The sequence below is a fragment of the Lepus europaeus genome, chromosome 9 (genome assembly GCF_033115175.1).
Source record: "Lepus europaeus isolate LE1 chromosome 9, mLepTim1.pri, whole genome shotgun sequence".
Classification (NCBI taxonomy): domain Eukaryota; kingdom Metazoa; phylum Chordata; class Mammalia; order Lagomorpha; family Leporidae; genus Lepus; species Lepus europaeus.
Window position 1 is genome coordinate 9522269 of NC_084835.1, and position 13862 is coordinate 9536130.

At 45.4% G+C, this 13862-nt stretch overlaps 1 protein-coding gene across 7 annotated transcripts in view; it reads left to right on the forward strand.

The window, feature by feature from the left end:
* The window catches only part of PPARG (peroxisome proliferator activated receptor gamma), a 136452-nt gene that overhangs the window by 105076 nt on the left and 17514 nt on the right, over positions 1-13862 (forward strand). For 6 of the 7 annotated variants that reach the window (XM_062200463.1, XM_062200466.1, XM_062200462.1 and 3 more), the window contains one exon: positions 4794-4993. The exons of the other annotated variant lie outside the window; for it this stretch is intronic. In XM_062200463.1, the coding sequence (XP_062056447.1) occupies positions 4794-4993 (200 nt within the window). The remainder of the gene's footprint in view (positions 1-4793; positions 4994-13862) is intronic. 7 annotated transcript variants of the gene reach the window in all.

The following is a 13862-nucleotide window of genomic DNA, read 5'->3' on the forward strand; positions in this document are numbered from 1 at the left end:
TGGGATTTTTTTTTAACTGACAGTATTAAAAATAATTTCTCAGTGCTTCATAGAAACCCAGAAAAAATGTTTCACAAATTTTTGTGGCACTCAGCATTTTTAAGATAGTTCTCTTAATGCCTTGCAAAGAGTAGCTCTAGTGTATATTTGGAAAAGGAAAGAAAGCTTGGGTGGCAAGTAGATTTAACCTTTTCAAGCGTTTTTTCTCTTTAGTCTTTCTGGTGTAAAGGAGAATAATCCAAATGCTAACTTTCAGAACAGGTAACAGAGTCCTAGTGTGCAAGGCAGCTGTGTTATGTAAACCCACACAGCGTTCGTGATCATCTGCAACAGAGCCCCACCCCTTCTCCTGCCCCTGTCCTTGTTCCCTGTATACAGTAAGCGAACTGTGCTTTGCTGTGCCTGGAAAATACCTCTGCCTGAATATGTATGTCTGACCTCTGTTGATTATGTCTTCCTGTCCCCTGCCGCAATTCTATGTAACATTCAAGGCCTCAGTCCAGATGTTTCTCTTCCCTGAAACTTGCTTACGTACTGTGATACCACAGTCTGCCTTAAAAAGTAAGACAATGATCAGATCTGTATTAGCAAAAACCAAACTACAGAAGCAGTTTTAAAAAATAGGTAGGTAGGTAGATAAGTACGTACAATAGGCAGGTACATCGGTAGTTAGGAATGTAGGTGGGTGGGTAGAAGGGAAGAAAAGGAAGAGAAGGAAGGAAGTTAGAATCAGGAAAATTCAGGTGGGTGAGTGGGTGGGTGGAAAGAGAGAGAGAGAGAGAGAGAGAGAGAGAGAAAGTTGGAATCAGGGAAATCCATCAGAAGACCAGAGCAATATTAGGCACTAAACTTTGGGAAGGATAAGAAGGAAAGACATAGAAGTATCAGAACCATGACCAGTGAGTAAATGCACCTAGGAGCAGAGAGACTGTCAAGGATTGCTCAGGGAGCAGGCATTTGGCAAGGAGGTTAAGATGCTGCTTGGAATACCTGCATCCCATATCGTAGCACCTGGGTTTGCATCCTGACTCCACTTCTGATTCCAGATTCCTGCCAATGCATACCTCATGAGGCGGCAGGTGGTGGCTTGAGCACTTGGGTCCCTGGGAGACCAGATCGAGTTCCATTTGGGGAGTGAACCAGTAGATGGAATATCTTTCTCCTTCTGTCTCTCTCACTTCCAAAGAAGTTAATTTATAATGATAATAAAAAGGTTGTTCAGGGTATATAGTTTGGGTGATTCAACAAACCAAGAAAGGAACACAGGAAGAGCCAGTCTGGAGGAGAAAAATTTAAAATTCAGTGTTTTATTGTGTTTGAGATGCTTATGGGCTATCCAGTATGCATATGTAAAAGAATATGGGGAAAAGTGACAAATAAGGATCTGGATCTGAAGAAACAGAGGACTTATTAGCACCTGCTGTGAGTTAGATCAAACTGAGGACAAGGAAGAAGGGCCGCAGAAGAGATGTGAGAAATGGCAGAAGGAACCAGAAGACAGGTCAAGACGAGGAAGGGTTCACAGGGTGAGAGGCTGGAGAAAAACGCTGCCAGGTTACAGTAGATCATGTGAGCCCTTGATCGGAAGGAAAGCATTCAGGAGTTTGACGTGCAAAGTTTCCCTCGGTTCCAGTGAGGCAAAACCTCGCTTGCAGGAGGTTAGCGAGTAGGTAGGCAGTGACACAGACAGAATGAAGACTACTCTTTCAATGAGTGCAGTGGGAGAGGAAAGGTCGCTTAAGAGGAGGCCATATTTGGATCAGAACTGTGAACATCTGCCTAGGGAAAAGGCAGGAGCTAGGGAAGAGAGGTGCCTGACAAAGTCTACTCTGTGTATGCCTCTGATCTCCCCGCCCAGATGCGTCCTGTTCTCCCCTGTGTCCCCATCACAGTGTCCAATGAAATAGTCAAATGTTGTCAGGGGAGACTACAGGGTATTGGACATTAAGCTAGAAACTTGGGTAGTGATATATCACTCCTCTCTACTATAGAAAGAAAGCCGGGCAAATGTTTAAATGTTCTGTGGATAGTTTGGAAAACATTGCCTCCACATAAACGTAACTTAATACTGGTGCTCAGGTTACTCTCCTTGTTTTAGAGAAACCAGAAAATGACAGTCCCTAGATTGCCGAGTCCTGTTGTTTGCCCCCACAGAAAGAGAGGTGGAAAAACATAAAACCTTCCTGGCAAGAGCCAATCACAGATTATACATAGATCGTGTACAGGCCCTACCCACCCATGAGACATACATAGCCTTACTAGTTGTCAAAGCTTGACACAGTCGCAAGTTCATCCCTCAGACCTTGAAAGAGAGAACTTTTTAAAAATGAGATCGGTTTACTTCCTTTTTCTATTTTCTAGTGATTTATTATGAAAATCTGCTTCACTTGATCTGTGTAATTTGTCTTTAATGTTGGCATTTAGTGACATTTGTCAATAATGCTCCTGCTGTTGGGTAGCTATTTTGAAAACATGTCAGAGAGGCCAGAAGTTCTCACTCACTGACTTACGGTATTACATGGAGCGTTCTGTTTTCTGAGGTGAATCACCAGTGAGAGGAGACTGGGAAGTCACGTTTGTGTGTGAACACACGCAGGCTTCATCCTTCTGCCTGTGATGCTCATCTTCATCCTCTGTTTTTGTTTTTAGCTTTATTTTTGTTTATTTGAAAGGCAGAGTTAGAGGGAGAGACAGAGATAGAAAGAGATCTTCCATCCACTAGTTCACTCCCCGTAACAGCTAGCCCTGGGCCAGGCCAAAGCCAGAAGCCTCCTCCAGGTCTCCCACATAGGTGGCAAGGGCCCCAGAAATTGGGCTGTCTGCTCCTGCTTTCCCAGCCGCATTAGCGGGGAGCTGGATCAGAAGTAGAACAATTTAGACTTGAACTGGCGCTCATATGGGATGCTGGCAGCATCGGCAGCGGCTTTACCCTCTACACCATGGCGCGGGCCCCCTTCTTCTGTTCCTAAACTCTAACCTCAGTGTTGTCGGAAACAATGATGCAACCTCTGTTCTCTTCTTGGTTCGCAGATTCTCCACTCAAAGGCTAGGGACTGAGAATCAGAATTAATTCAGATTATTTAGAGAGAGAGAGAGAGATGTATTCTGTCGTGGGGTTTGTTCTTTATCTGTGGAGACGTCAGTGTGCGTGGCTACCCTTCTGGTCTGTAGCCCACAGAAACCACAGTCGCCCTTGACCCCTTTGTCCATAGTAATGAAGGCTGTGCTTGTGAAGCATGACTGTGGTCTGGCACTGTCCTGAACACCTCCTGGGCTTTGTCCCATTGTCTCACAGGAGGTAGATGCATGTGAGTGCCCGGGACTCAAGCTGCAAAAGAAAATTAGCTTGTTCCTCCTTTTGAAAAAAAAAAAAAATGCCTGCAAATAAAATTTGTTTCCTCTACAACTTCAGGCTTCTGTGTGTTTTGTGCAGATTTAGTTCCACCAAATGGGATGTGTGTTTCACTCCTTTTCTGAATCTCTGTTGTGTAGCAGGCATTTATAATGAGTTGAACTCATTGTTCATGTGACTTAATTTATAACATCAGCATTTAAACAAGACAGATAGTTTGTTCATACGATCAAACCATTAAAGGAAACTTCACATTATAAAAATTCACCTTCAAGTTAGATTACAGCAGAAGGATTTGGCTTTAATATTTCCTAATTCTAAAAGAGTTTCAAGTTCTTGTTTGGCTATTTTTGTTAAATTTTGGAAAAAGCAGGACTAGCAAGTATAATAAAAGGCCATCTTTGGATGTGTGTTTATTTTAAATTAACTTTCTTGATTACCCACTGAAAGCAAAATAGTTCCCTAGGCATGTAAAATTCTGTGTATGTTTACAGTCTCTCACCTGTAAAAATTTAACCAGAGCTTGGAACAATATTTGGCACAGGATAGTCACTCAATTTTTCACTGAGTGAAGAGACAGTATCGTGTGATCTGTGAATAACTGAAGTCCAAGAGCAGTAGATGGTGGCTCACTGTAGCCACGTCTGTTTCGTTATATGATACCCCTGATTTCCCCCAAATTATGCTGATTTCTTCCTTTACTATCCTATCATTCTCACTTGGTACTTTCTGCCGTGATCACGTTCCCAAACTTTCCAACACACGTACCATCTCATTTTCTCTGTTTTTAAACTTAGTATTCTGCAGTTTAATTTAATAAACTTTTATTGTTTACCTACAATAAGCCTCCACTGTGGCGCCAGCATCCCATAAGGGCACCAGTTCGAGTCCCAGCAGCACCACTTCCAATCCTGCTCCCTGCTAGTGGCTTAGGAAAGCAGTGGAAGATGGCTCAAGTGCTTGGACCCCTACACCCACTTGGGAGACCTGGAAAAAGCTCCTGGCTCCTGGCTTCGGATTGACCCAGCTCTGGCCACTGTGGCCATTTGGGGAGTGAACCACCTGATGGAAAACCTTTCTCTGTCTCAACTTCTCTCTGTTTATAGCTCCCCCTCTCCAATAACTGAGTTCATTAACAAGTCAGGGAGAGCCTCACATGGAAGGTGGGTCTTGATCTGCTCCCAGATTCTGTGCTGAAGGAAGTCTGCTTTCCGTCCTCTGCTAAACTCGGATTCTTTCACCTTTCCAGCAGGATCTTGCATTACATTTTTTGATTTAGAGAAGTGGTCCGTGTGATTTTTATGATTTCCTGCTGTGAAATGAAAACCTGAGCAAAATGATAGTGAGACCAGAACTGGAGATGAGTGGGAGGAGGGGCGGGGAGGGGACAGCGCTCGCAGGAGCAGCAGTCATTCATCCTGTCCTTCCTCTCCCTCCGCAGCCATCAGGTTTGGGCGGATGCCCCAGGCCGAGAAGGAGAAGCTGTTGGCGGAGATCTCCAGCGACATCGACCAGCTGAACCCAGAGTCTGCCGACCTCCGGGCCCTGGCAAAGCACTTGTATGACTCATACATAAAGTCCTTCCCGCTGACCAAAGCCAAGGCGAGGGCGATCTTGACAGGAAAGACAACAGACAAATCAGTTAGTTCTCTTCTGTCTTCATCGGGGGTGGCTGGAGTGTGTGTGTGTGTGTGTGTGTGTCGTGAGTGAATGGTTTGTGATGGTACACGTGCATGTGCAGACTACTGTTCACCTGTGGACTGTTAACATATTGTAGGCTGAGTCTGAGACACAGGAAATGTTTCCCGATAGGATAAGTAAACATTATTTTGAAAAAGGGAAACGTACCCCAAGCCGTAAGAAAGCCTTTGAGAGCGGTTTAAGAACGAGCAGGTGATCTGAACTTCGACAAGTGAGCTCAGGCCTCTTCATCCACCGCCCTCGTGCAGGATCTCTCTCTTTTCTTGGCATCAGAGTGACTAGCCACAAGCTCATTCCGGCAGCCCCGCTTCCTCTGGGACAGGTCTGGGCTAGGTTTAGAAAAGGTGTTCAGTCCCCTTCTTGCACCTTGCAGACCAGCAAGAGTTACCTCTCCCAATTCCACATGAGTACATTCCAGATACTTGTTATCTCTCTGTCCTTGTCACATTCTATTCACTGTTACTGAGGAACTGGAAGCTCTGTCTTTTTATTATGTAAATGAATTTTCTGCAAGGCTCTGAGCTGCCAGGGCTTCTCCAGTGGCTTCTCAAACATCTGGAGGCTTATTAAGTAGCACTGTTTAGAAAACTCAAACTGGATTGTAATTGCTACCAAGTCAAGTTTTCCAAGAAGCAAAACTCTGTCCTGATAGGAAGCTAAGAAAGCAACATGGAATTGTACTAAAACAAAGCTCTACTTGGATCCTAGTCCCAAGACTGCCATCAGCTTGTACTGTGGCCAGGGTCCTGTCTCTGTGCCTCAGTTTCTTTAGAGACAGGATCTGGCTTTGATTTTAAGATCTGCAGTGTTCCTAGGGCAGTAAGAGCTGCAGAAGGCACCACCCCAGTGCTTAAAAGCCCAGTGTGCAGTCGTTGGTTTTCATGTGAATACCTCCAGGACAGTTATGCAATAACTTAAGAGATAAGTGTAGCTTTTTCCCCACTCAGATATGTTTTTTGGAAAAAGAAATCTCATTACCCTTCAATGTATTTTGATGACCATCTCAAGATGATATTTCTTTCTCCTTTAGCTGACCCATTTAGTAAGACTAGAATGAGCTACTAGGAGAAAACTGTGAGCACCTGTCAGCAAGGACAAGGAGCTTTCCAACTTGTTAAAGAGGTTGTTGACTTTTTTTTTTTTTTGGACAGGCGGTTGGAGAGAGAGACAGAGAGAAAGGTCTTCCTTTTCCATTGGTTCACCCCCTAAATGGCCACTATGGCTGGCACGCTGCACCGATCCAAAGCCAGGAGCCAGGTGCTTCCTCCTGGTCTCCCATGCGGGTGCAGGGCCCAAGGACCTGGGCCATCCTCCACTGCACTCCCAGGCCACAGCAGAGAGCTGGACTAGAAGAGGGGCAACCAGGACAGAATCCGGCGCCCCAACCGGAGCTAGAACCCGGGGTGCCGGCGCCGCAGGCGGAGGATTAGCCTGTTGAGCCATGGCCAAGGTTGTTGACATTTCAGCAATAATAGACCTAGATTGAGTTTGCTACAATTTCAGAAAAATCTCGCACATTTGTGACCTTCAAGCCATACAGCCATCGTACAGCTGCTATTATTCTCCTTTTGAGGAGAAGGAAACTGAAGTCCAGGAAGGTTAAGCATTCTGTCCTAAGTCCTGCAGCAAGCATGGGGATGAAGGGGCACAGCATGCGGGCTCCCAGACCTCAGTGCCCGGCATTCTGAGCGTGCTGGTCCCTCAGTGTTGGAAGTTAGTCTTTCCCCTTGACTGGCAAGGAGCAGGGAGATGTAGGATGTACATGAAGCTAGAGAAGCTTCAACTTGGGCAAACCTTCTGAGTAGGATTTATTTTTACCAGTTTTAAGAACAGCAGGCGGCTGGCGGCACGGCTCACTAGGCTAATCCTCCGCCTGTGATGCCGGCACACCGGGTTCTAGTCCCAGTTGGGGCGCCGGATTCTGTCCCGGTTGCTCCTCTTCCAGTCCAGCTCTCTGCTGTGGCCCGGGAGTGCAGTGGAGGATGGCCCAAGTGCTTGGGCCCTGCACCCGCGTGGGAGACCAGGAGGAAGCACCTGGCTCCTGGCTTCAAATCAGCGCAGTTCCAACCGTGGCGGCCATTTGGGGGGTGAACCAATGGAAGAAAGACCTTTCTCCCTGTCTCTCTCTCTCTCACTGTCTAACTCTGCCTGTCAAAAATAAAAGAACAGCAGGAGTTTCTTATCCTGCCATCCCAGTATATTCACAGTTGGGAAATTGTCTTGTGCTCTTTTATTCTTGAATTACGGTAGCAAGGACCACTGCTTTCCCCGTGCACGGGACTGCAGAACACAGGTCGTCCTAAAGCTGACTTCCGTGTTCACTAGGTGAAAAGATTGGTCCGTAGATGTGCCTGAAGACCCCTCTGGAGCTGATTTGACTATGGAAAAGAAACTGCTCCTTCCCAGGGAGAGAAATAGAAGGAAACCAAGAGCAAGCAGGCTGAAGAGCATCACAACTTTAAAGCAGATTGCTGGGAGCAGGTGCAGGGAGAGCACTGGAGGCTGGGGACCCGCAACTGCCCAGGATTGCCAAACAGATAAACCCGACAGCAAGCAGTTTACTTCACTTTTTTGCCCAGGGCCATTTCTTTTCTAGGCTCTGCTTTCTCACCTCCGCTTTATCTCCGGGTCCAGACCTGCAAGTCCTGCTGGAAATCCTATCAGTTGAATAGCACCTGGAAGATAGGAGGAAGACAAAAACAGAAACATCTCCGGTATTTAAATTTTCGCTACAGGTGGTCAACATACTCTGGGTTACTGAAGGACACAGAGCCGAAACCACTGTAGCCCACTGTAAAACTGCATCCAGTGGACGCCTTGGCTCTAAATATTTGACTTAAAAATGAGATAATTGGAAGCTGTTTATAGAAGGAATGGCTTTTTGGGCCTGTGTTCTGGTGTAACAGGTTAAGCTGCCACCTGCAGCACCAACGCCGAATACTGGTGCTGGCTCAGGTCCTGGCTGCTCCACTCCCAGTCCAGCTCCCTGCTCATGCGCCTGGGAGTGCAGTGGAAGATGGCCCAAGTGCTTGGGCCCCTGACCCGTGTGGGAGACTCAGACGGAGTTCCGGGTTCCTGGCTTCAGCCTGGCCCAGCCCCAGCCTTTGCAGCCCATTTAGGGAAGAACCACCAAATGGAAGATTGTTCTCTCTCTCCCCCCCCCCCTTCCTCTCTCTCTCCCCCTCCCTCCTTCCCTCCCTCCCCCCATGTCTGTGTGCTGTATATGTCTATCTCTCTAATTCTGCCTTTCAAATCAATCTTTTTTAAAAAAAAATGGCTTTTAAGATGGTTTAAAGGAAAGGGCCGCAAAATCCTTAGTGATTAGGCTTTCAAGTCCAGAGGCCAAGTGTTTATCATTTTTCTCCTTATGATAACTAAGACTATGCCTTGCCCCTAGTAGTTACTCAGACTGTATTTGCTTAATTGAATTAAAAACTGTTGCCTGTGCCCTTTGAAATTCTGGACTTTCCACAGAGGGCCTCTGACTAGCTCAATGTTTGCTTACTAAAGTGGACTTCATTAATGATCTGGATAGAGGCAGAATTGCCTCTAGTTGGGGTCTAGAAAAAGCAAGAGTGAGTCAAATTAAAGTAATCCATTTGCTGATTACACAAAACTGAAATAGAATTGTTTGGACCTCTCTCCCTTATCTTGCAAAATCAAATTAAGCACTAGTGGAAAGAAATAGTTCAGAGAAGAATATGGGAGAGAGAAAAAAAAATACCACATGTAATTTCCAATGAGGTTAGAGATTTGTTCTTTATCTACATGTCCTATTATTCATTTGATAGCATCTATCTCAGGGGTGTTGTGTTATCTCTTGGCCAGCACTCATGAAAGTTAAGATTTGAGTTGATAGAAAAACTTTTGCAGAAGTCTGGACTCTTGAGAGCATGAGGGATGTACAAAAGCAGCTCTGGCCGTGTAGTCAAGCCAGTTAGGACTCACTCCGCAGCCTGCTAGAAACTGATGTCATCCGTGGTGGTTAGGCCAAGCCAGGAGATGCTACCCAGCAGTGGATGACCAGTTACACAGAACCTTTGGAAAAGGTTGATAGAAGAGGCCATTCTTGAAATTATCTTACCGGTCAGCCATCGCCCATTCTGGAGCCAGCTGCCCTCTCAGCATTTGCCTGCAGGGCAGCCAGGCCTTCTCTCCCTGCCCAGCTAAACTTCCTTCTCCTATCTCGTATACCCTGGGGCCGCTTGCACCTTTCGAAACAGATAAATTAAGTGTTCCTGCTCCCTTCCTATCAACTTTAACTTCTTATCTTTGGGCTATGATGCCTTTACTTTTCATTGTCTTATCTAAAAGAATAATGGTTGGGGATTTAGGGTTCAGGGCTAGGGAAAGATGGGGTATGGAATCGCTAAATATTGATCACCAGCAAAGGAATTTTAGCACAGTAGGAGAAGGGGCTGATTGTCCCACCATGTGTGTCCAGGTCAGTGGCTTGTTCCAGTCCAGCTCCCTTCTTTAAGAGATTCCCCTGAGCTCTGAAACCATGAGTAGCTAGACGCAGGGCAGGCTCTGAGTTTCGTGAAGGCAGTTTGATAGCTGAATGGACTCTGGAAGCTCCCTGTGTTTGACTATACCCTGATGCAATGACCACACTGGGTGTGTCTGTGTCACATGGTCCCATGTTTGTTGATGAAAATAAACTGAGAGTGGTTTTCAAAAACCATTTTCAGTGCTGTGGTTTGTCATAAAACAATAAATAGAAAAATCCTTGGTTGTGCCTGCCAACTTTTCACTCCATATCTAAGAGATGGTGAAGCCCTGGCTATACTGTATCTGCAAATAAGGAATAAAACTTTTTATTTGTACTGTGTTGGACTTTGGGTTCCAAAGCATTACAGTGTTTATGATAAATACATGTGGAGTCACGATTTTTATAATTACAAGAATGAAACTGGTGCCATCAGAAAAATAGTCCTTCTAAGTAGTGTGTGAAATATGAAACTATTGAAGAGGAAAACCAATCTGGAAATGTAAACTTCTGTGAAAGCATTTCTGTACGCACTTAAGTGTGTGCATTCTAAAGTTTAATATGGCCATCAAACCTAGTGACTCAAACACTTGGAAGCGTATGTGCCCTGCTAAGTGCGTGTTTAGAGATGAACAGTGCGTTCTCTTTTCCCATGATCTCTGGAAAAACCTGGCTGAGCTGAACTTTGCTTCTCTGGGAAGAAAGCCCTCCAGGTGAGCTCTCAGAGCAGAGACTCAGGCACCCAGAAGGAGCGGGGCAGGAGGGTAGTGCTGACTTGTTTCCGCAGCTGCTGGGGAAGTGGGGCTCCTGGACCCGTAATCCATGCAGCAGTATTAGTATATTCTCTTGTTGTCAGCACTGTCAGGAATAGCTAAAGATCCAACAGACCTCAGCCAATAGTGTTATTTCAGAGAATAAGTTTAAAAAAAAAAAACAAAGATGTTCTACTTAGGTAGTAAGACAAGCGCTTGGACTTTTTCCCCAATGGTTGGACTCACTTGGCCAGTGCCTCTGTCTGCCCACTGTGTAACCTTTTGGCTGGCAACGGATGATTTTTTTAGAGGCTGTGGTTATGTGCTAGCTCATTAGAATGTGGATAATTCTTCTTATGAAGTTTTCATTTGTTTGTCTTAAATCCCTAAGCCACACAGGAAAACAGAATTACATTTGACAGGCTTTCAAACTTCTGTCCGGCACACCACTCGGCTAGCAACTCTAGGAAACAGTTGTTCCAAAGACAGTGCCTCAGGAGCGCAGCTTAGCAAAGCCTCAGTTTAGAAGCCGCAGTTCATCCCAGAATGGACATTTTAATGAAAAAGTAGAAGGGAACGGGGAAGTCCCAGAGGAAGCAATGGGAGAGGTGAAAGAACTCTCCCAGCAGTCAAGAGGGAGTGTTGGTTCTAGTTCAGGATATGCTGTCAACAGCGATTTGACTTGAGAAGGAATCTCGGCTTCATACTTAGACAATGATGGTGCAGATCCTTTATCTTTTTCTTTTTTTTTTTTTTTTTAACATTTTATTTGTAAAGTGGAGTGGCAAGGAGGGAAAGACAGAGATCTTCCATCCACTGGTTTACTCCCCCCCCAAATGGCTGCAACAGCTGTGGCTGGCCAGGCCAAAGCCAAGAGCCTGGGACTCTATCCACTCTCCCACATAGTTGGCCATCTTCCACTGCCTTCCCAGGCACATTAGCAGGGAGCTGGATTGGAAGCGGAGCAGCCAGGGTTGAAACAGCACTCTGGGAGGGGTGCCAGCAGTGGTTTAACCCACTGTGCCACAACACTGACCCCTATTTCTGAAGCCTCCTTTAGTTCTGTAAATCCTGTGGTTCTCTACAGAAGGAAAATAGGAACAAGGGAGGCAGAAACCCAGAAGAGGTTGAGGAAACCAATCCCTAGTGGTTTGCATTAACATTCACCTGTTTCAGCTCATCCAGGAGAGCCATATGCATCTTAACGTGATGAAGCGTAAAAAGGGAGAAGAGAGAATGAAGGAGGTGGGCCCCAGGAATCCCAGGTTCCTTCTCAGGAAAACTGGGAATCCTTGGAGAGCCCCACGAGATGAGGACCACATTTTTTTCCAAGTCAGTTTTAACTCTGACTAGGTTACCAAGTGATTGTTTGAAAAAGGGAAGAGTGGTCTCCCACACCCGTTTCAGTCTGCCTCGTAAGAGAAAGCCCCAGAGTAACCTGTGCTCTGTTAGTTGATTTTTCTCTTTTATCTCTCTTTGGCTTCCTATTTCATTTATTCAAAAAGCAGCTATAAACTTGGCGTGTTCAGGTATAATCCCTCCAATAATGGCCAGAGATAGATTGACCAAGAGGTTGTGGACCTTCCCTTGTATAGAGTCCTTCTGATGCTCTGGGGAGAGTCCAAGCAATTCTGCTCAGCACTTGTAAGATTTTTTTCTAGAAAAAGCCTCAGCAGTTATGTGCATTTCAGGCCCAGAAAAACCTGGATCCACCCTTGATCATGTCCAAACTGTAATTAAGCTTTATCCAGCCATTTGACGTAGTTCCTGAAGATAAACACACTCTGAGCCCCAAACTGGTAGTGTAAAATCATCAAGACAAGATTTGAAGGCCATGTGGCTCCTCCCAAGATGGCAGGTCGTTAGATGATCTCATATAAGCCAATTCAAAGTACATGGGCTCCACTTTGCTTTGTAAAACATACAGAAACATGACCATGGAAGTGCAGTGTGTATTTTATGCAGTGTTGCACCAGAAATATAAGATGCTGCAATAACATCTTAAAGCTTCCTCTTTTTAAAAATTTATTTATTTTGTCTGAAAGGCGCAGAGAGAGAGAGAATGGCAGCTACCCCATCTGCTGGTTCAGTCCTCAGATGTCCAGGAGCTGAGTACTCAGCCTGTATCTCCCATGTGAGTGGCAGGGACCCAGTTACTTGAGCCATCACCTGCTGCCTCCCTGGGTCTGCACCTGCAGGAATCCAGAACCAATAGTGGAGCTGTCACTCGAATCCGGTGGTTCCAATATGGGATATGACTGCCCAGGCGCCTTGGGCGCTGCTCCATACACCCACCCCCAGTACAATATTGATGTTTTAAGAGCATGATTCAGCTCTCCATGAAGCAGGCAGGCCAGCAGCCACCTTTCACTAGGTATGAGGATAATGAGGTTCTGTATGAAGTATGACAGTAATGTGCCAGTGAACTGTGTGCCTTCCAAGAATGGTGTATGGGTGGCGACGATCATGCCTGGGAATGACTGCTGCGATGTGACAGATCAACACAGAGGCTGAAAGAATTTTTGTAGGCTTTAAAAATGCAATGAAAACAGCATAATTAAACATGACTAAGGAAAGCAAAACAAAGCAGAAAACTCCACCTGCTGTGCATTTGTTATGTCAATACCTACAATTCTGTGCCAATTCACTACTTTCTTAGAATACTGAAGGCATTTTTTAAAAAAACTGGAATGGTGTGGCATGGTGGCGGGGGCGCTGATTCCTTGCTCTGTCCTTGAGTGTTTACTGCCAGGAAATCCTGACCAACCTTGATTGCCAAGGGCTTGGAGTCACATTGTTGTTAAACTGGGAGAGAAAATCAGCGGGGTTCTGTGCCCTGTGTTCAGCTGTCACAGAGTTTCACAAACAGGAACCTGGGGCTCTGCATGAGGGGACAGGGGAAGTCGAGGGGAAGAGTCACAAGGGTGATTTATCGGGGCAAAGTGCCAGATAAATTGCTCACATGGAGGCGAAGGAATTTTATGTGTATGTTCTGTGCCAGGAAGCCAAATGGTGGCTCAGAAGCTGATCGAAACGTTGACGTGGGCAGTTCTGAGTACCGTCTTTCCAGACGGGAAGAGGCGATGATTTCGTGTTCATAGTATTTGCACTTGGACCTGTGCAGTTGCATCTTTCAGGTGTCCGTACCATCATATTTGCACAGCAGTGCCGAAAGCCAATATTTCATCATTTTCTCTAGGTTCATGTAAAAGCTTCATGATCCATTCAGATTTTTCTCATGATTAGAATCTGACATGCTAGGAAAACAGTAAAGTTTTAATTGACGTGACTAAGAAACACAGTAAATACAATTTGAAAAACCAGTTAGAGCCACCGGCAGACCTGCCCTTGGATCCTCACCTCTTTTGGGGTTTGCCAAAGTGTAGTTCAAAGGAATTTTTTTGGTACCAAAGTAAGAATTCTTTGAATAACTCCAGTAAATGGTGTTGATACTATGTACAAGTTCAGAAATCCACTCAACATCCAAGAGTCCCTAATGTTGTTATTATTTCCTCCAGTGTAGAACAGACTTAACAGTTTGATAATAGAAAAAAAAAAAATTGGAGAC